Here is a 22,844-nt window from a genome sequence, read left to right on the forward strand (position 1 = left end):
AAATATCTTTGGTTTAAAAACAATCTGTTTAAAAAAAACAAATAGACAATTAGATCACTGGTTGTTAACTAAATTTTAAGATCGAAGTACTTCAAAATATAAGAATAAACATATATTATGTAAAAAATTTATCTTTAAATTCAACTGCAAAGGCTAATAAAAAAAATGTATATTAATCTATTATTTTACAGTTTTCCTATATCATGAATAATAATAATTAATGTATAATTCTATATTGATATTTATTGTACGTGCTTATATATAGGTTTCTAAAATTTAAGAATAAGTCTTTGAGTTTCAAAATCTGTAATAATTAATAATAAAGTCTTCTATTAAAATGAAAGTAAAATTAATATTAATAAATAATAATAAACAGAAAACAATCAATAACAATTAGTAAAGATAACAAATCTATTCATTATATTAAAATATTATTTATAAAAATCTGAATGATAAAATAAGCATAAAATAAAAAATACATATAAGTTTTGTCATTGATTGTAACACAAAATAAAATTTGTTAAAATTTTAACAAGATACATTTCATACCTTGATAAAAATGAAAAAAAAAAAATTATAAATCCTTATTAAATTACTATATTTATCAATCATAAATGTAAATTATATAGGCATTGTTTACTTTTATAACTATCAGTTATGATATCTTTGATATAAGACAGAACTATTGCATTTTGATACTACTTTTAATATACACATGTAAGAAACTATTGTTTGGAGGCATCATTAAAATATTATATGAACACGTTTGTAAAATATTTTCCGTTGTAAAGCTGCTAAATTCTGAATTATATTTCATGCATCAATTCTTCTCTTATCTTCAATTTCAGAATACTACACTAGTTTCAAATGCATGAATTTTTATAAATCATTTTATGTTTTTATATAAATTTAGCTTAATTTAGATGTACAAATTTTTATTCTGAATCTTGTAAAATCTATTAGTATAGGACGTACTAAAGCACCACAATTTAAACATGTGTTGCATTGTTGTATTTTTCAAGTTTGGTAAAAATATAGAATTTATAAAAATTCTTAATTCTGTTTGTTATTTTATATATGGTATTTTATATATGGTAAATATGAAAATGATGGCACATGTGTTTCTAAAGCGAACTTGGCGTTAAGTATATTTAAAAATGATTTATCCCTTTTATTTGAATTTCATATCTTTAATTTAAACAAAAATAATAATATATAATAATAATGTAATAATATGATAATGATGATGATGATGCTGCTGCTGCTAATGATGATGATGATGATAATAATAATAATATTAATAATAATAATAATAATAATAATAATAATAATAATAATAATAATAATAATAATAATAATAATAATAATAATAATAATAATAATAATAATGAAGAAAAATATATAAAATTTCATGTATTTTATATGTTAAAATATGTAAAAATTTAATCAATATTTTTTTCTTTGATAATCATTAACAAATGCACATCCTTTTGTTATTTCTACTATACAACTCTTCCCTCTTTTTTAAAATATGTTTTAATTATGTTAAAAACTATCTCTTTTCAACCTTGTTTTTGTCACAAGGTGATACATATTTTCACATAAAATATCTCACAATAATTCAATACCTAATCAAGAATAATTCATTTTTTACTTGCAACGCAATACGTATACATATACTTATATATACAATTCGTTCTTCTATCAATAAGGTTGTTCTTGATTAAGTAACATAAAAAATATAAAGACAACATGAACACAAACAGCTAAATAATCTCTATTCAATAATAACAAAGAAGCAAAAAATTAGAATATTATAATGTGCACCAATTCATAAAAACAAGCAATATATTTTTCTTACTTAGAATAAATGAAGATAAAATAAAATATCGGTATGCGTACATATACATATTCGCTACGTATATATATATATACGAATAGGTATAAAATTTGGTCAACTTTTTTTCTATATGATAATATTATCAAATATAGCATATATATATATATATTTTCTTATATATATATAAGAATATTTTGTACGAATATAGAATAATAAAATGATTGATAAACAGTAAATATAATTATTCAACAAATACTACATGGTAATAGTAGTAACATTGGTGGTTGATTAAAAGAATTAGATCGTACCATATTTTAAATATTTTTATCTTATCTCACCACCAACAACTATGCTAATAATTATAATAATACTAACTATTGAATTAATTCATATTCTTACAGAAAATGTAATAGTAAAAAAGGAAACACGAAACATCATTACAAATCAAACGCTGCAAATATTTGCCTAATGATACTTTTTGGCTATGAAGTATAAAACAGATGACAATATAGAAGGTTATTCTAATAACATAATATCAAATTATTGTCGGTACAACCAATATAGATATAATAAAAATATGTTTTTTTTAATGCAATTTTTGTCAATATTTAATTGCTCCCATTAATGTTTTACTATTTAAATACTTTTTTTATTAAATTTCTTTTTGGTTATATACTAAGATTCTTTTGACACTAGATTTATAGAATTATCGTAGTGTTTCTACATACTAAAGCTGTCCAACAGTACTTTGAAATATATATTTTTAGAAAACCTTCCTACTGTGCATATATAATCAATTCTTTTACTGTTGTTATATTTGACATAAACAGTGAATGAGCTTATCATTCTTTAAGTAGAATATATGTAAGTTATGCTATCTTACAAAGCTAATCTCAAAAACGAGATTACAACTATTCATGATTCCGAAAGTATCACGTTTTACCCACGCATTTTGCTGAGCTCACCAGGCCATACCGTAGAAAATGTATTTTTCTTCTTAAATCAGATAATGATTGCCTATTAAAATAGAAGTCTTCCATTCCACTTTTTGTAGATGTACTTCTTTTTTCTTAAAAAATAATTTTTTTATAAAGAAAAATAATATTTCCTTTGCAAAATATTTGTACGTTGACGGTAATGCAAGGCCGTGGCACATTTTATCCTACGCGGTAAATCATGTGTGTAAAATATATAAAAAATTTCAATAAAAACGCAATTCTCTTTTTTTTTTTTTTGGATTTAAAGTTCGTACTATTTCATTTGAATCAACAATTTCTTGTTGATTTTTTTCAAAATTTTTAATAATATTACACAGTATCATATATGTATGTATTTTATACATTTTGCACACGTGATGCAGAATTTGTAGTAATGTGTCTTTTTTTTGATACATTTCTTGACATATATATTTATGTATTATCCAAAATTAAATAAAATTATTCAATTCCCCGTGGACCATCTATTGGCATAGTATGTAAAACTTCATCCAACAATTGAAGAGCTCGATGTAAATGTACCTACATTATACATATATAAAAATATATTTTTTTAAAATTTTTTAAATAATTTATAATGTAATGTTTAAAATGTACCTCTATCCAGCATGGAGTTTCTTTTATACTTTGTCGAGGATAATCAGGACCCCAACCCTTTACAAAACTTAGACGCAAAATGCAAAGTCGTCGAAGATCATCTACACCTATTCCTGCTGCTGCACTAAGACCTATGTATATATTATATATATATAATTTATTATTAATTAAAAAGTATTTTATTTATAATTACGTATTTATAATTTATATAATAATAATATATAAATAAATATATAAATAATATAAATAATATAATATATAAAATATATAAAATATATAAATAATAAATATATATTATATTAACTTTTAGTAATTGGTGCTCCATGTGTTAGATGTCCTGCTACAGCTGCAGCTTGGGCGGCAGCTGCAGCTTGAGCAGTAGCAGCTTGACCTCTCATTTGTTTATGACACTGTCGTAAATCAAAGACTTTAATATACGCAGAGGGATAAATTTTATGCACAGCATCCCCGGGTGCACGACCTGCTTCTCTGTCTAAATAATAAGACTGTACAAAGACACTATGTTCACTTTGGCATCTTAACCAAACGTCTCCTTCACCTCTTAAATCTAACACAACTCCTTTTCCTACAAAATTCATAATCATTATTGAATTATTGTAATTAAAAATGAAAATAATATAATTCTATATACCTATGTGAAGACGAGCTTTTTCACTTTGTTCTGTTCTGTGTACATTACTCAAAGCTCCTAAGCAAAATCTATTGCCACCACTTGGATCCACGTAACCATCGACTGTTACAGTAGGACAACCACTGCTTACTTTAAATGTCTCGCCTACTTGAGTATCTAATTCAAAGTAGCCAACTGAACACCAATATTCTGGTGCTGGTTGTGTAGATAATAAACCACCGATGTTTCCACTTACTTCACCTCCATGACCACCCCCTAATAAAGATATTGGTTATTATATTATTAGAATATAATATATTGTTTATTATTTGTTTATTACTTACAATAGGAAGTAGGATGAAGATGTCTATGATCTGGAGGTTGCATGCTTTGTGTATATGTTAAAGTATTGGGTCCAGTCCATTGTGGTGCTCCTGAATTATAAGCAGCAGTACCTACTGGAAATCCATTTGAATGATGAAGATGTACAGGTGATACAGGAGAATTTTGACCTTCGCCTATTAAGAAAGCGAATTTGAGATTTATAAACGCTAAAAGATGATAAATTAGAAATAACATACCTAAAGATGCTGCTAATGCATCAACAGTAGGTGGTTGATTAAGATCTTGAGGAGGTGTATTTGTTCCATAAAATGTTTCAGTAGATTGTCCCTGTGAAGGACTCAGCATCTGTGTTCCACTGTTTCCACTAGATGTATTCAATGACTGCTGTTGGCTACCTACGGTGTGACTCATTGGATGTACTACTGCTGCAAAATCAAATGTAACTCGTACACAATATAGGCAACATAACATAAAATATTTTCAACTATTCTCAAACTATAGCCAGTATTTCTGAAATTAATTATTATGTCAGATTACATATTGCAAATATTTATGAAATTAGCAAAAAGCAACAAAAATTAACTGGCAAGTAGACAGAAAATAGAATGTAAGAAAGCATTCTATTTAATACGTACGATGATGAATGTTACGTGTTGTAGGATGATGAGGTGTAGGAATCCAGGTTTGTCTGGGGCAATTATTGTCATCCAATTTATTATGTGGATTACCACCATTATTCCCTCCCCCATTACTGCCAAACACACCCTCACCACTAGCTGTGCCAAACAATAAAAGGAAAAAGAAAGAATAAAGCTAAAATGAAATCAAACTAGCAATGCAAAATAATTCTGAATAAAGCAATATTAATAAAAGATATGCAGAAAAAAAATAAAATCTTCTAACAATATAATATTGCAATAATGAAGCTTTTTTTGTTCATGTATATTTTAGTGCATTTATTTATATCACAAGATTTTGATCACATAAACATGCTTTATATTTAAATAAATCAGCTCCAGTAACTCCATATTTAAAAATACATTTATCAATTAATTTAATTTAAGAGAAAATTTAATTGTTTCACTAATAAATACTACGAACACATACATTTTTAGTAAATAATAATCATGAAACATCCAAATTTTTATAATAGATAATTATACTTTTTGAAAAAAAAATAAAAAACTTTTACTTACTTGAATTAGGTGGTGCTAGACCTGGTATAAAAGTTTGTTGAGATGCTTGAGTGTTATTAGATGAAGTGGGTTGAGTAGGTGGATGATGCTGAATAGTTTGGTTCATTTCTCCATCAACATCCATTGCAGATCCTACTGCTCCAGCTGTTGCACTGCTCCCACCACCAACTGAATATTCATCTTTGACCAATCTACCACCTGGTCCTACGCCTACTCCCGACTGCAGAGTCAGCCCAGATAGGTCTGTAAAGAACGGGTCTGTGCGGGGAAACCAACCCATTCCATCATACACCAAGGCCACAACAATAAATCATTTACACTTATGGTGCTACAAATGAATTCACAGAAGCTTTGCAAAGAAACAAAGCAATGAAAAAAAAACATCGATTGAAGCACATGATCTCTCTATGAAAAAAAGTGAAAAATATGTTTTATGACATACCTATGCCAGGAGATACAACTCGCTCATAGTGATATGGATTTACACATACAGAATCACATTTTAAATCAAAAGCAAATTGGCAGTATTTGACATGTTTTAATTCATTTTTGTGTAAATCTGGCCATCTCCAGATTCGTGCATAAATAACATGTGGGAAACCTTTACGACCAGCAACTTGTAGCCTTCCATCCAAAGTTCTCTGTATTGTAACACATTTACTAGGATGAGCTCCATTTGTAGTAATAGCAGTTATTAAGCTATCTAATTCATCTCGTTTTTCCTGAAAAACATAAATTACATTATAAATATTAATTAAATTTGTTGATCCAATACATTTATATAATGCTTACTTTAAGCTTTTTAACCAAAGATTCAATAGCTCTTTTACTAAATCCTTCACTTTCTCCACCCTGACGATGACACATGAGAGAATGTACTATGCTTAAACAAGCATCTGCACTAGTTGGAGCACTAGGAGCGATTCCTGTCATTTCTCTTACTATAAGGAAATATTTATATTAAATAATATTGAGGAATATTTACTTTATATTAAGAGATTATATTAATATATAAAATATTTATGGAAATAATATAAATATATTTGGAAATAATTAAATGGAAATAATTAAAACTTACATTCTGGATTAGGTTGCATTGGGGGCGAGGGATACAGATGACCTCCCCCGCCCGCCAATCCAACCATCTCTGTGAAAGCCGTGGCGAATACCGTTCCAATTCTTCGAGTAAGATACTATTCTTATTCTTAGTTTCGATATATTCAAATTTTTATGATTTATCATCTAGCAAGGATCTATTAGCCATGTGTTGTAGATATGAATTTGCTGAAAATATGAAATAGTTAAACAAATTGAAAATCAGTTATAAAATATTAAGAAGTAGAAAACAAACCTTATCAGTTAATGAACTAATAAAAGTCGAGAATATACAAAATAATTTTAATAGAATCACTTTACGTTGACGTATTATGAACTGACAGTTACTTCGAACAAGACGCTGTTAATTTTTTTCGTAGGTTAGATTGAATTGTTGCGACATCAGTAGAACCTGGCAGAACCGTACTTATCTCTAGTATCTAAATGTACAATTGACGAAGCGACTAAAGCGCCAGACTACAAGGCGCAAGTTTCAATGTTCGTATTTAGTTTGTCTCGTCAGATTTCTCTCTTTCTTATAAAATATATTAAATATTTTTATATATTGTCATTCGAATTTAATTTATGTTCAAGTTCTATCTATCCTAATTCAAACAATATGTTATAAAAACTAATCAAAGTTATGTGGTATGATAGTACTTACTTTTTACATAGGTTAAAAATTTAACCCTTATAAAAGTACTTAAGAAATCTACTTATTATTTCATTTATTTTTTTCTTTATTTATAATTTTTTATGATTTAATAATAACTATTGGGTGATTAAATATTAATCATAAATTTGAACTTTAATAATTAATCCATATATTAATTAATTTATTTATTGATTTTTAATCATATAAAATACATTTATTAAAGATCACATTCAACTTAATTTCAATTACAAGATAAAACATTAATAACAAATATATTTATATACTATTATATATATACTTATATTTATTATACTATAATTAGTATCAGAATAAATATAAAAATAAAAGAAAATGAATTACTTTTTATTAGATTGTATTTCCAAATTTAAATATATAAAAATTTAATTACAATAATAAAATAAAATATTAAAAATTATATAAAAATAATTATATATAATTTAATAAATGTTAGAATCAAAATAATTTTTTTACGATTCAAATAATAAAATTGTACCATTTAATTTATGTAAAATGCACAATATACAACTGGGGGTGTAACTCAGTGGTAGAGTGTCTGCTTCGCATGCTGAAAGTCCTGGGTTCAAATCCCAGTACCTCCAATAAATACTTTTTTTATTCTTCAATATCAATATTTTATCATGTATTGAATACATTTATGCATAGTTTTTTCTCTTTTACTTATTTATATTTTTAATATATTTGTATAGAAGAAATTATTATAAATATGGAGTAAAAGTTGCAATATTACTACATTAGCATATGCAAATTACAATCTTGAACTCTTAAATATTATAACAAAATTTTACTTTAGATAAAAAGTCTCAATACATAATTTTGAGAAATAGATGTGAGTCCGGACCCATTGATAAGCACTTGAGCAGCAGGAGATATGGTAATTTCTAACCCAACCTAGTCACTCCTGCGGCACTAGTACTTATGAACAAGACAGGATTAACTTCCGATGTATCGCAGATCCTCCGTTGTTATGAATTTATTGATAGCCATATTGAATTCCTTTGACGCAGTGCATATTCCTATAAATTATCATGTAATATTAATAATTCTATTTTCTAATTTCAAATTGTTTTAAAAAAAATCTTAATTTAAATTTTCAAAATTATATAATTAAAAGAGAATTGAATACATCGATTAATAAACAAGTAGTTTATAATTTAGCATGAGATTAGATAATCAGCAGAAGAATACGGTGGCCCATAGATATTGCGTGACACATTCATATTACAATCATTTTATGAAATAGATAGAAATCTTAAGTCAATTGAATTAGCTTATAATTTTCGAAATACAATATAAAATACAATAAATAAACATATCTTTGTTTGTAATATTTTCTCAACATAATTATTCGATTTATTATTGAATTTTCCTTTTTTTTAATTATTAATATTTAATATATAATAAATTATTGATATACAATTTATTCAAAAAAAAAAGAAAAATAAAAAAAAAACGGATCGGACGTGATTATACTAATCAAAATGATAGTAATAAAATTGTTACGAAGCAATACCGATAGTAAAATATATATATATATATATATATATTATAATTATTAATTTGAATGTGTATACTCTATACATACATATATAATAATTCTATACATACATACATACATACATATATATATATATATATATATATATCTCGTATACACAATAATGATGCGATGACACACAGTGGTACTCATTGAAATGACCTCGACTAATCATTAAAGTCGCCCACTATCTCGGCCTCTTTATTCTTTTTCCTTCTGTCCACCTTCGAAAAATTTTGAGCTTCATGCAGCATTGTCTTCATATTGAAATTCTATTTCTTCTGTTTTAAAAATGTTTGTACTTCCACATATAATTTATTTTATTTGAAACATCCATATATATAAAAAATGCTTTTAAGAATATCCTAATCTGCATTATTGACAATTTCGATTAATCGTCCTTCTCTAATTGAAATATCTTATCTATTACATTTTATCTTCTGTAAAAATTATTATTATTATGCTGGAAAATAGAAATATAAAAAAATAATATATAAAAATTTTTAGAAATACTTATTCAATAATTATTCAATCACAGAAATATTTCAAAAAATATATATAATAGAAAATTGAAATTGAAATCGAAATTTAAATAAGATTAGAAATAAGAAGCAAAGAAATGAAGAATTGATAATTCAAATATTATAATAAGTATACAGTATCGCGTACGGAAATGCGTGTATGCGTGATAGAGGGAGAGTCTACAATCGAATCTTTGATTTCTTTGCTCCACGTTCCTACTTAACGTTTCTCGTTTCATCAAACACCGTATTCATCGTTCGCCTTCATGATATGAGTTAAGGTTAGTAACATGATTTTTTCCATGGAATTTCTCTGGAACTTCGAACAGATATCAGCACGTTATCGAAGTTTAGAAAAATGACCCTAACAATGGTCCGTCTTTCTGCAGATTATTTCATACTTACAAGAATAAGACGAAAAGAGTATGCATAAGATTTACTGTAAAGTATAATGTTAAAAATGCAAAGTAGTCATAAGCTAAAGAGGATTATTCGATGTGGCCATTGCAGATTCAGCTGGACGCGTGGCTGTCTTCTGCTACGCATCTTGTACACATAACGTGCGTATATACTTTTTATTTTTTGTTTCTTCGACATTTGATTCGTCAGTTCAGATGCGCGAAATGAGAAAATATGTTATGGGAGAAGAACAAAGATAATTGCTGGAACAAGAATATAGCAAGCAAAAATAATAACATATAATATGATTATGCAGAAATGACAAAAGGATCTATTAAACAAATCGAGATTCACAGAAAAAGGAAAGAGTTTGTGAGATCAACTGGAATAGAAAGAACAATAAAAGAACAGGAAGAGTAAAGGGGAAAGAAGAGTATCATCAATTAACGTTAATTTCTGTTAATGTCGGCTCTCTCTGAGTATTTGTAAAATAGCTCGTCAACTTATTAGGTTACGATGTGCAAATTGTGGATAGATGAGAGAATAAGCAGAAAGGAATTCCGAGAAGCAAAACAGAAGAAATATTTATTCTTTAACTGAAAAAAATTCAATTCTGATTTGCATTAGAAATAATATCTGAAAAAATCAATATCATTATTGTGATTCTCTATAAAAATTCGCGAAGCCTCGAGACTCGTGATCTCTGTTTCGATTCAACCGAAAATATTCTATTTTAAGAACAGTACGTTTAAAACGAAGAGGTACTTTACGATTTTTCCGTAACTGCTTGTGGAACTATAATTTTTGATACATAGATATTACGTCATTTTCAAACAAAATATTGCAATAATATAAAAAGAAATTAAACAAAAATTTTATTCTATCTCTACCTTTATAACTTTTATATAAATTTGCTTTCATCGATATTTAGATTCTAGGAACTTAATGATTTTCTTCAACTTGTGTTCTTTCGTACTCTATACTATCATTTAAGAGGGGTCAAGAAGTCGTGACGATAAAGCTTAGCCACGCAATGCGTGCCATTACAACTTAAGAATATCAAAATGTTTTCAATTACAATGTTTCATCTCATAACAATCCCGTAGAAATCATCACATTTCGAACACAGATTCAACTCTCTTATTTCTCAATGAGAGAATCGCGAACATTTGGTCTTTTATCATTTCTGTGATTTCGCGAGGGATCTATTGGTTTTCTCTTTCTTTTTGCTTCTTCTCGAGACTTCTATATGTATTTCATCAAGTGTCAGGTTAAAACGATACTTTGCGAGGTTATTATATGTGTGGTCACATGTGATCTCGTTTTTCAGATGTTGTAAGCCGAGCACGGAAAATATTCTCGAGGAAAAGTCTAATTTATACATAAAAAAGAAAAAAAGATTATAAAAATCGCACATCTGAATTTTTATTTTATTAAACAATCGAAAAAAGATAAATTGATCAATCAATTATGTGAATGAATTTTTATTAGATTAGAGAGCGTTTCTTGTAGAACATATTAATAATGCAGTGCTTATCGAATGCGACTTTAGTGGTTAAGAATTAATCTTGTTTGCATGATCGTTAATATATTTATGAGGAAAATAAGAATAAAGTTTCTCTTATATATATATATATGAGAAACTTTATTTTTATGTGTGTATATGTATCTAATGCATATGCGCAATCGAATCATAATAATTATTGGAAAATTTTTTGCTAAACTATTTGATTAGTGTTATTTAATAATTTATATAAAAATATCAATATAAATAAGAAAACTATAAATATATAAATTATAATCAGTGACTCTTTTTAATAATAAAATTAAAAATTATGGCACTCTTATTTTTAAATTTTTAAAAAAATGTATATGCAATTTAACTAAAGAAATCATCTAATTTGATTGAACAATTGAAGGAAATCTCATGACCTTTAACTTCTATTTGACACTAGCGTCCATTGATATTCTTTCACACTTATTAATGTTATAGTCTCCAATCATCTGATGTTTATTATGATCTTCGAATAACGTTGGAATATTTTAAAAATCTTATAGTAACACCACACTCTCATTTCAAATAGATTCCGAAAAAATATTAAACTATTCAAAGTTCAACTGATTAATAAATAGTTGATGAAGAGAGAAATGCACGATAATCACAAGAAACGATCTCCAAGGATCGAAATACGAACCGTCACCAGAAATGAATATGAATGGAATGTATATACATAGAGTAAAATAATGCATGTTTTATGCTTTTTCACGTGCTTTTCTTGCGCTCTTGCACAATTCTTTTCCACATGTTCGTCGAATAATTATATCAATAACAAAAAATTTTTTCTATAGAGAAACTGTGATTTGTTCGATTTGATCAGACAATTTCAAACATTCTCTAAAATCCGCCACGCCATAGAGAATAAGTGGAAGAAATGTGATCTAATTCACTAAACGATTATTAAAATTGATAAACGATCTCGAGTAATTCATGACAAATGTTCATTTTTCTCACGCGATTCATTTATTTCACGAGTTAGAATTGTTTGGAAAGGGAAAAAAAAAACACGCGCACGACACACGCATCACAACTGCAGACTGACGACTGAGCGATAAACTGTTCTTGATTGGCTTAATATAGTCGGACGAGCGCTGTAATTGGCCGCTCCTTGCCGCGCGGGAAATGATTGGTCAATTTAATCCTAGAAGCACGGTGCATTAAGCATTCAACCAGCGTTCAGTACCTATTAACGGTTCGCAAGAGAGGCACTGCCACTGCCACCGCTATGGTTTTCTGTGACGGTACACCCAGTCACGGTAATGGTATATGGTTCTTTCTTTATCATCTCCCACATACTATGGTCTCCGAACCTCTCCCCGTCTAACTCCGTCTTTCTCTCTTTTTTCTCTCTTGCCATCGTTCCAAATCAATTTACCAATTGAAATCAGTGCCGGACAGTGAAGAATCGCGTCACTGAATGGTCCACCAACCGACGGGCAATGTGCGTCTCCCCTGTGCCTTCCTTCCACTGCTTGTTATCAAACCATTCACCGGCTCACCAAATCCTTATTGCCTTGCCTTGGCGCACGATTTGAATCGCGCGGCTGATGACAACTATTCGCTAGATAGATTCTCTCTATGACAGTGTTTTTCAACCTTCACTTGGTTTGAAACAAAATTATTAGCAAATGGAAATTTAAATCTAATGCGAAAATATATGAAAATATAAAATAAAAACAATGATTAATATTAAAATTAATTTAAAAATTCATAAGAAAAATTTTTTTTCGAATTTAAGATAATGATAAGTCGTACTAAATTTTTTAAATTTAAATTTTTTTAATTTAATTATAATCTGCTTTAATAATTAATTAATAATTAATAAAAATTACATTTTGAATAATTATTAAATTATTAATTATTAAAAAAAGATGTAATATGATAAATATAATAATAATTTATTTAATAATTTTTAATAATAATATATATATTTAATATAATAAACATATATTAAATAAATAAATAAACATATATTTAATAAAATAATATATATATTTGAAAATATAAAAACAATTTATTTTCTATTTATTTATAAAATTAGATGAATATATAAAGATGAATATATATTTATATATATATATTTTTCAATAAATTTTTATTTGATACTCGTAGTATCAATTGAGAATCGCGGATCTAAACGATGAAACGATTCGCGATTTTGATTGGCCGAGAAGCTCTCTTCCGGTTCAGTGAGTATATTTTTGGTGAGATTTCCCGCGCCATTATTAGTTGTCCTTTTCCGGAAATATTTTACTTTTATATATGTGAAATAAGTGATTTTGTATATAAAATAAGTCGTATAAAATCATAACAATAATTCATTTAATTGTGTAATGCTTAGAAACTTATCGTGAACTATAAATAAAAAAAATTTAAACTTGGAAATATAAGAATTATCACAAAACTTAATTTTTTCAAGATCATTTTCAAGATCATTTTCAAATATCAATTCAATTTCGTAAGTAATAGGTGTAACGTAAAATTTATTACTTGCTATTATTTTTGAAATATTAAATTAAATTCATCTTGATCAGTGATGATATGATATTGTAGTTATAATATTTCTATATGAAAAGTAATCGTGCCAAGATGAATTTCTAAATCATCATCTACGACACTACTACTTAACAGACAGATTAACAAATTAAGATAACTTAATGGTAACTTTTCTCCACTTCTTCTGCTCTCGACAATTGCCTGTTGACTGCGTTATACGAAATGCAAGTCCAAATATATATACCTAAATGCGACTAAAGTTCAAATTTTCTATAGTCATTAGTCAGACGATTTTTCTTATCTTATTTTGTATCGATTTTTCTTAGAGTTTATCGTCAAAATTTAAGTCGAAATACATCGTTGTCTATAAAAAGTATTACATATAGAACATTTATTAAATTTATATTTTCGTGTATTGTGAGACATCTATCGAGAAGATAGCTTAATATGCAAACATAACAACGAGTGTGTCTTTTTTCCGCTTGTTGTTACGGTCACAAATTGAAATATCTTCATAGTTCTTCCTTTTTTTTTTATCTAAAAACATAAATAATCGTAATATTTTTTTAACAAAACACTGTATATGTATAACACAATATTGCATTATGTTATATTCATTATTTTATTATTAAATATTATCATTTGTGCAAAATACATGAATTCGAAGTATTTTTAAATAGATTTATCAGTATAAATAATCAGTATAAATATCAGTATAAATATTGCTCATAGTATGAATCATAGATAAATTTTTTTGGTTGTTTTCAACAATGTGTTATCTCTACCAAAAAATATTTAGCTATTTAGTTTAACTTTAAAATCATATCGTTAGTCAGCAATTAATAATTGATCGAAGGCTCCTGAGTAGGTACTGTGTAAATTGACGATAAACATTAGTCAGACATATAATTTAATGAAAGAAAGAAAAAGACAGTTTATTAATGAAATATGTGCATACGTATACCCCTATATCACAAAATGCTCCTATAAAACCATCAGCTTACACTTCGAAATAGTTTGGTTATTTTGTGATAATCGTCGCCTCTGCTTGAATCTACACATACATGATTTTCTCATGCGGGTCCATTTTACTGATTTAAAGCAACTTACGTAGCGAATAATGCATCTTTTATTAGGATACAATCCCTATTACATAGTCTTTTCTTCCGTCGATGCCGAACCATTGTGCATTGATTAAGCTAACCACGTGAGTCCCGTGAGATTTAAATAAAACATGAATCGGTTTAATGGCTATTCTTCGATAATCTTCAAATTCATAATCAGAAAAGTTTGAACAAATCTATGTTATTAAAATTAAAAACTGAAAATTAATAAAAATTATTTTATAATTTAAAAACTGCAATATCGAATTTGAAATTATCATATATGTTAAATCATTAAAATATGTTAATATTTCTTTTTTGAAAATGTATAAATATTGCCTAGAAAATACTTACTTTTTTTCATAATTTCGTTTTAAGTTGTTTTTTCAACAAATTTCTTTAATACATAAAAGTAACATGATTTTGTTGATTATCAATATACGACTAAACTGAAATGAGTATATCGGAAATATTTTGTAGCGTGTAGAAGACAAAGCATACACGTGCACAAGTGTTTTTTTGAGATCATGTGCTACATAATGATTTGACAATAATATCGTTCTTTTGCTTAGAAAAAAATATATATTTTATTCATCTTTGAGCAAAATATTTTCAAAATTTTTAAATATAATATAAATTATATAAATTATATGATCTAATATTTTATTTGCTTGTTATAATAAAAATATTTGATACAATAAATTGAATTTAATAGTAACAACCATCGGAATAAATTTAAATTTGAAATATTATATTAAATTCTCAAGTTAAGATTCAATTAGGAAACTGTCTGGGTGAAATTTCGTAAATTTTCCCTCGATTTTCATGGAAATTCATGATTGAACGAGGGAATGGCACCGGCCGAGTAATTTAGAAGAGTTTATTAAATTGGGTAGAATGCTGTGCGTAGGCCTACGCCGGATACTCGGAGAATGAATCTCATCCAACGAGAGGAAGTTCGAATTAACTCGAGCCACTGCCAAGGGGGTACGGCAGAACCCCATATACTATAAACTCTTGTCCCATTTATTCTTTGCACATTTATGCGTCATATACGAGAATCGTCGATGGGAAAACGTCGTTTCAATATAACGATTATATTTTTCATTCGAGAAATTTGAAATATTCCAAATTCAAATTAATATTAAATTTTGATTACTGGAAATAAAAAAAAAAAATAAAATAATCAATGAAATTTACGCGATTAATAAAGTTCAAAAGTGTAGAATGTAACAGAGAATTAAGACTTATTAGAATCATTTGACCCTGCTTCTTATAGAGTACTAAGACTTTGATGAGTTTATTTTATCCCGGATAGGTGGGGAGAGTAAAGAAAAGAAGACAAAAGATCGTATCGCTGAATCGATAGAGGAGGAAAGGCAGAAAAGTATGTCGTTCATCATGTTACTTGACAGTGTAGTACTTTGACACGATCAGGTCCTGTAGTATTCAATCTACGTGGGCGGTCATATGAAATGAACAAAAAAATAGAGATATAATTACTTAAGAGAGATAGATCATTTTTTGTAGTTTATCATAAAATTTATTCATGGAATATAAGAATTTCTTATAAATTATAAATATTACTCATTTTTACAAATAATAATATAATACATATGTTTATAATATAATGCTATATTATACAATATGTTAGATAAAATAATATTATTTTTTTTTCTTCCTATTTATTTATCCTCTTTCACAAATAATATCGACGACACTAGGTTCCATTAAAACTGGTTCCAAACATCTATGTACAGCACTTCCAAGAATCTCATCTAGTAGAAAATGAACGACACTAAAAAAAATTTTCATTAAAATTATTTTTGTTTAAAATAATGGTATTTTAAACTTACTTTTCATCTGAAACAAATCTCCATAAATATAATTGTAAATAATGTGTGTCAACTTGAATTTGTTGTAATCCATATTTACTAAATGTTCGTAATCTTACACATTCTAGAAAAGTCTATAAATAAAAAAAAATTCATATTATAGGTTTTGAATGTTAAGTTTTTATAGTATTGAATGCATAAAGTATGTTGCGTAGTATGTGGTATACGCAACGCGAGAGAATAAAGTATCTTCGTGATGCAAAGTGGATAATAGCTCTGCTATTTTATCATTGTAACTGTCTGACAGCACCTGTTCCTATCGCGGTACTGTATTTGCTAAAAGTATTTTACCTTTAAACTTATTTTGATGATTCCGGTAAGAATAGATGCTTTATTAAATTGAACCGATGAAAAAATTTCGATACGTTCAGAAAATAATTTATGAATATTCGTCACCAACGAGGAATCTATATGATTCGGTGTGTACGATGACCAGTTTGATCTATAATGATGTCTTGATACACTTACACTAAAAAAAAAAAAAAATTATTTAATAGAATATTACTTTTTATTTTACAAAGTATACCTATGAGTTTTTCTACTGCTATCGCTGCTTCTATCAACTTGACCATCAGAATCATCATATAATGCAGCTACTTGAGTATCGATTAATGTCACATCTTCTACGACTCTTTTCATTACAGCTCTTACTGTTCTCGGTTCAATCGTATGTAACCAGTCTCTCGTTTCGACGGATTTTCTTAACATTTGCGATACTGCTAAACCTTGAATGCGAACGTAATGATTTAATAAATTTTGTGCTGCTTCATGGAATTTATCGCATATTTCTAATTCAGTCGTAACGACATTCCCAGATGATGTGTATTGTTCAATATTGAATAAATCATCAGTAGTAGTAAGCTGTAATTCAGAAATATAAAAATGATTTTTTATAAATATGATTTTTGAATTTAATTTAAAATTATTCGCTCTACCAAATACTTGACATTATTTTCTTTATATTCAATACACATTTTACTCAATAAAAGTAAAAGAGTAGGTGAGAATTTCGGAATATCAGATCCGCTACAAAATCCACTTGCAATAACTATTACATGATGTAAAAATCCAACTACTAATCCTTCTCTAACTTCATCTACACAGAAATTTTGTAGAAATTGTGTTTTTAAACTAAATGATAAATCTGGTTGTAAAAATACCTAAAATTAGTAATTTTAAATTAATAAATGTTATGGTTTTAAAAAAATGTTAAAAAGAAACAAACCAATAAATCTTGTAAAATTCCTTTGATTTTTTCAATAGTGGGTATTATAAGTAATGCTTGAAGTTCTGCTAAATTATTATCTCCTTCCTGAGAAGTTTTAGTTGTTAATATTTGTCTCACTTTAACAAGTGTTTCATTTAAATGAGATTTCAAATTATCTAAATGATTACGACATTGTTTTCTACCCGCGTTAATAACAATATTGGTACCTGTTCTGCAAATAAAAGTACATAGATTCTTAAATCTTATTTTTTGTTCTTTTAATAAGGACGATTTTATCTTTGTTACCTTTCAAAATCTGTTTCTTTACATAACATATTCATAGCTTGTAATCTCCTATGAAACTTTTCTAATGCTTTTACTAAAATAGCTGTATCAGCTACATTTTCTACTCTTTTTCCAATTAAATCAAAATATTTTTTCATATTTTTCATGATAAAACTATTTAAACATGCAAGAGCTTTTGTATCAAAATCATCAATAAATTCATTATCTTCAGATGGTGATCGATTTATGAACATATCATTATAAGATGCAACAATCAAACATAAATCACTAAGAAATCCTGAACTAGCCATATCTACAAATTCTATGATATCATTTTCACACATATCTTTTAAAATATCTAATTGTTCAGTTAATCTTCCATCTGCATGTGTCAGAAATTCAGCACATAAAGAATCAGCTGGTTCTTTTAGCTGTAACAATAGATCTATATTTTCAGCTAAAGCTTTAGTTGATGCATCTCCTTTATGAAATTGCATTCTCAATCTTGACTTAAGTTCCTCTAGAATATCTTCACAGTCTTTTTGAATTCCTTGAAAAGATGGCATATTGCCATATTGATTTAATACACGTTGTGCATGTATGTAATCTTGTACTGCCTACAAAAATTAAGTATACATCCTTATTTAAATATAATTATGTATCAAATATATTTATGTATCAAAAGAAATATAATATAATGATATGAAATGAAACATAAACCTGTGTATAATTTTCTTCATTCATTTTGTCTTTTAAATTGCCAGGCAATTTAAAAAGAAATTGTAATTTTTTCAATAATGCATGAACTGAAGATAATTTGGCAATTTGTTGTCTTGTACCCTGTAATGTTGATGAAATCTGTTCTGAAAAAGTAGTAATACTGTCCATATTTTTTGCTAATAAATCCATACTATCTTCCATTTCTTTAAAATCTGTTTTCATCTAAATTATGAATAAGTATTATATATAGTATAATATATATATATGTAAAATTAAATAATTAATAAATTAAAAATAAATAATTGCATTTATAGAAACATATATAATAAATTTACCTTCCTGATAGTATCTGTAGCAGATATAAATTTATTATAATTTTCATAAACTAGAGTTTGCATATCAGAATGTAAAATTTGAGTATTTTTTATAATTTCTGCTTCATGATCCATAATTTGTTTTAATGTACATTCCTATATAAAAAAATAAATTATTATTAAAGTATCATTAAATAAATATAAAACTTAAAGAAAATTGAAAAATGCACTTACTTTTAATAATTTTTGAAAATACATATCAGGATTAAAGTGTTGTCCATTAATATCATATGGATTATTAGAATTTTCTGCCATTTTGTCTATTTCTTTTATGAACAAAAACAGATTTTGACAGTAGATTGTGACAGGTTAGCTAATGTATTATCGTGTTATATATCAGTTATATTATTTTATATAAAGGTTAGGTGAAAGACGCTGTAACAAACAGCATAACCTCTCAAATTGCTTGAGAAAAGCGCAACAAGTGTAATATAAAAAAAGTAATTTTTTACATATTTATTATTAAAGAAAATGTGCTTAAAGAAAAACTTTTAGTTATTGAACTTTTAATAATACTATTTCTAAGAAACGTTTACTCGAAATACATGTAGGGTTGGAAAATAATGAAGGGGTTATTGCATCTTATTATTGAATTTTATTCTTTAAATACTGTAAAATTATATCGTATACAAAAAGATTATAAGAAGATAATTTAATTTTAAATCGTTTGATAAGTATATTAATTGCGATAGTTAGAAAACATCTGGCAGAGATTTAAAATTTTTATGAAGCTGTGACAAGATGGAATTGTTTATTTGACAAAAGTATAAGCAAAAAAAACGATTTAAAAAATGCCACATCCATGTGTTGTATGTGGACGTTCGCGTCTGAATCCAAACAATAAAGAAGAAGAATATATGTTTTTTGGATTTCCCGTTAATGATATACCTCGATGTAGAAAGTGGTTGGATTTTTGTTGTCGTGAAGATTTGTATAAACTTACAAAAAAACAGTTACTTCAACGAATGGTGTGTTCTAAACATTTCGAACAAAAGGATTTTTTAAATGAATACCTCGATAGATTAAACTGTAATGCAGTACCTTCAATTTATGATCCTACACAAAGTTTATACAACATAACCTGCGTATTATGTGGTCGATCTCGTCGAGATCCATCAGATAGAGATTATGATGGTGTAACTTTTCATCATTTTCCTGGTGAAGAATTTCGATGTCTCAAATGGCTCGATTTTGTTGGTGTAGATTCATATTACAGATTGACAAGAAAAGAAATCTTGTTTTGTTACATTTGTTCAAAACATTTTGATCGTTCTCAATTTATGTCTGGTTATAAAAGTAGATTAATAGACAATGCTATTCCCAATATCAGAAATCCTGATCAATTGGATGGATCTGAACAATATATTATAGAATTTGTACCAGAATCAAATTATAGTTCCTCAGAAAAACCCAAAAAATTAGATCCTTTACCACCTGCTGTTTTAGAAAGTCAAGCATGTGCAGCTTGTGGGAGATTAAGATCTGATCCAAGAAATAAAATAGAAAGATATAAATTTCATCCTTTTCCTGCTTATGAAATTGGCAGATGTTTAAGATGGTGTCAATTTTTAGGTAGAGAAGATATATTGAAAATGTCTCCAAATCAAATAAGAAAATTAGTACTTTGTTCAAAGCATTTTCAAACAGGACAAAGTTTTCATAGGGTAGGACCATGTGATGCTGTTCCAACTATAAAGGATGTATCACAATTGGATTGTATTAATTCAACAGAAAAAATTGAAGATGATCAAGATATATTAGAAGAATCTAATTGTACTAATACAACTAAAGGAATTAAAAGGCAAAATTTTTCAAGACCTTTAGTATCTAGTAAAAAACCAAAGGTAGATAATAAGCCTACTCCTCTTGCAAAGAAACGTGGGAAATCTAAAAGGCCAACTCTTATTAACATTCCAAGGCCTGATCCTAATAATATTGAAAATCGAGTAATAAGAAAATTACCACTTCCTCCTACTCCCAGTTGGAAGATTCAATTTACAGATCAACTTCAACCTATAACAATAGCAAATCATATTACATCAAATATACCAAATAATATTCAAGGTAATATAAAAAAAGTGATTTTACCATTTACTGGTGATATATCAAATTTAGGGGCTCCTATTCCAGTACATAGTTTATCCAGTATCCCTCCAGGTTTATTAATTAAAATAGATCTTCCTGAGCAAGAACAACAAAAATCAATGAAAACAATAAAAAAGCAAACTAGGACAAAAATGATCCATGCTCCAACTACCTCTAATGAAATTGATTTTAGACAGCAAATTTGGATGAAAAATGGTCAAACTTCAGTCACAATACCAATTATAAAACAAAGTAAAGAGGAAACAGATAAAAATTTAGCAGAATTTTTGTCAACTTCTTTAGAAGAAACAGATGGTAAAGTAATTAGTGAAGAATTAGAAGTACATGAAGAAGTTATATTGCCACATTCATTGGAAGTATTAGATGAAGAAGCAGCTAATGTGAAAGAAGATACATTTTATGAAGATTTTGAAGAAGTAGAATGTTTAGCACCAAAACAAAAAAGATCTATGAGACGTAAAAAAATTTCAGGAACAATGAGAAGAACAATTTTTCCTATTAGAAATGAAGTTAAATGTTTTTTGCGCAAATTGGCACCTTATATGCATAGACTTCCTAGGAAAGCTAGAGCACAGATGAAACTTTCAATTGTTAATATGGTAATTGAGCAATTGTAAATTTGCTAAGATATAAATAAATGATAGTATTTTTAAGAATATATGATTAAATATAAATACTTTAAATTTATGCACATTACTTACATATTGAAAGAGATCGGTCATATATCCTTTAAATAATGATAATTAAAATATATTATTTTTATTATATATTTATTATATCATGATGAGAGATAGGTAATAATAAGTTTAAAAAATAACAAAATTGTAAAGTACAAATAATATCTATAGTAAATTCTTTGATTATTTTTATGTCATTTGATTTTATTATTGTTGAGATATATATTTTTAAATGACAGAATATTATACTGTTTTTTGCAAATATCTTAATTTTTTTTTAACATTATTTTATATCTCAAATTAATTAATTTTATATCTCAAATTTTTTAATAGCAATGAACTATAGTTCTAATATGTAATTTGTATATGTATATGTATATGTATTTGTATATATGTATATGTATAATAAATATGTATATATACATGTACATACAAGGTTAAATTTTGTTGAAAAAAAAAAAAATGTAAAAAGAATTATTGTGCAATAAAATTTTTTGAAAAAATATAAAATATAAGATAGCTACAAATTTAGCTATAATAAAATTATAAATTTATGTATACAAAAAAATAACA

General features: G+C 26.9%; 3 protein-coding genes and 1 non-coding gene across 11 annotated transcripts; 2 read left to right on the forward strand and 2 right to left on the reverse strand.

Moving 5' to 3' along the window:
- Positions 1 to 3,227: 3,227 nt before the first annotated feature.
- Positions 3,228 to 7,109, reverse strand: LOC122713068 (mothers against decapentaplegic homolog 4). 8 transcript variants are annotated; one of them, XM_043933215.1, is made up of 12 exons: positions 6,956 to 7,109; positions 6,683 to 6,888; positions 6,397 to 6,545; positions 6,206 to 6,326; positions 5,605 to 5,847; positions 5,044 to 5,184; positions 4,645 to 4,833; positions 4,408 to 4,581; positions 4,085 to 4,339; positions 3,737 to 4,018; positions 3,433 to 3,563; positions 3,228 to 3,357 (listed from the first exon to the last, which is right to left on the reverse strand). In XM_043933215.1, the coding sequence occupies exons 2-12, from the start codon at positions 6,747 to 6,749 to the stop codon at positions 3,277 to 3,279; spliced, it is 1,833 nt and encodes a 610-aa protein (XP_043789150.1). In that variant the 5' UTR covers positions 6,750 to 6,888; positions 6,956 to 7,109; the 3' UTR covers positions 3,228 to 3,276. The 8 variants fall into 8 exon arrangements, with proteins under 8 accessions (XP_043789150.1, XP_043789145.1, XP_043789146.1 ...); XM_043933210.1 differs by having other exon boundaries at positions 6,047 to 6,326; XM_043933211.1 differs by having other exon boundaries at positions 4,645 to 4,803; positions 5,605 to 5,862; positions 6,047 to 6,326.
- A 793-nt stretch (positions 7,110 to 7,902) lies between these two features.
- On the forward strand, positions 7,903 to 7,974 carry Trnaa-cgc. Its single transcript has one exon. It is a non-coding gene; the product is annotated as a tRNA-Ala (tRNA).
- An 8,615-nt stretch (positions 7,975 to 16,589) lies between these two features.
- On the reverse strand, positions 16,590 to 19,864 carry LOC122712811 (vacuolar protein sorting-associated protein 51 homolog). Its single transcript, XM_043932725.1, has 10 exons — positions 19,663 to 19,864; positions 19,450 to 19,584; positions 19,115 to 19,336; positions 18,416 to 19,011; positions 18,128 to 18,341; positions 17,838 to 18,062; positions 17,429 to 17,763; positions 17,194 to 17,371; positions 16,864 to 16,976; positions 16,590 to 16,805 (listed from the first exon to the last, which is right to left on the reverse strand). The coding sequence occupies exons 1-10, from the start codon at positions 19,741 to 19,743 to the stop codon at positions 16,697 to 16,699; spliced, it is 2,208 nt and encodes a 735-aa protein (XP_043788660.1). The 5' UTR covers positions 19,744 to 19,864; the 3' UTR covers positions 16,590 to 16,696.
- A 408-nt stretch (positions 19,865 to 20,272) lies between these two features.
- LOC122712812 lies at positions 20,273 to 22,377 on the forward strand. Its single transcript, XM_043932727.1, has one exon. The coding sequence runs from the start codon at positions 20,280 to 20,282 to the stop codon at positions 22,209 to 22,211; it is 1,932 nt and encodes a 643-aa protein (XP_043788662.1). The 5' UTR covers positions 20,273 to 20,279; the 3' UTR covers positions 22,212 to 22,377.
- Positions 22,378 to 22,844: the final 467 nt, after the last annotated feature.

This window comes from Apis laboriosa, unplaced genomic scaffold, assembly GCF_014066325.1.
Source record: "Apis laboriosa isolate Shangri-la unplaced genomic scaffold, ASM1406632v1 scaffold21_cov150, whole genome shotgun sequence".
Classification (NCBI taxonomy): domain Eukaryota; kingdom Metazoa; phylum Arthropoda; class Insecta; order Hymenoptera; family Apidae; genus Apis; species Apis laboriosa.

Excerpts from the sequence above, each read along its gene's own strand:
- LOC122712812 (XM_043932727.1), top strand. The coding sequence starts at position 20,280 with ATGCCACATCCATGTGTTGTATGTGGACGTTCGCGTCTGAATCCAAAC.
- LOC122712811 (XM_043932725.1), bottom strand. The coding sequence starts at position 19,743 with ATGGCAGAAAATTCTAATAATCCATATGATATTAATGGACAACACTTT. Across the intron at positions 19,012-19,114 it reads ATGAAGAAAATTATACACAG|GCAGTACAAGATTACATACA; the intron begins GTTTATGTTTCA and ends TAATTTTTGTAG. Across the intron at positions 16,977-17,193 it reads TCATCAAAATAAGTTTAAAG|ACTTTTCTAGAATGTGTAAG; the intron begins GTAAAATACTTT and ends TTTTATTTATAG.
- LOC122713068 (XM_043933207.1), bottom strand. The coding sequence starts at position 6,749 with ATGGTTGGATTGGCGGGCGGGGGAGGTCATCTGTATCCCTCGCCCCCA. Across the intron at positions 4,019-4,084 it reads AAAAGCTCGTCTTCACATAG|GAAAAGGAGTTGTGTTAGAT; the intron begins GTATATAGAATT and ends TGAATTTTGTAG. Across the intron at positions 3,564-3,736 it reads TGGAGCACCAATTACTAAAA|GTCTTAGTGCAGCAGCAGGA; the intron begins GTTAATATAATA and ends ATATATACATAG.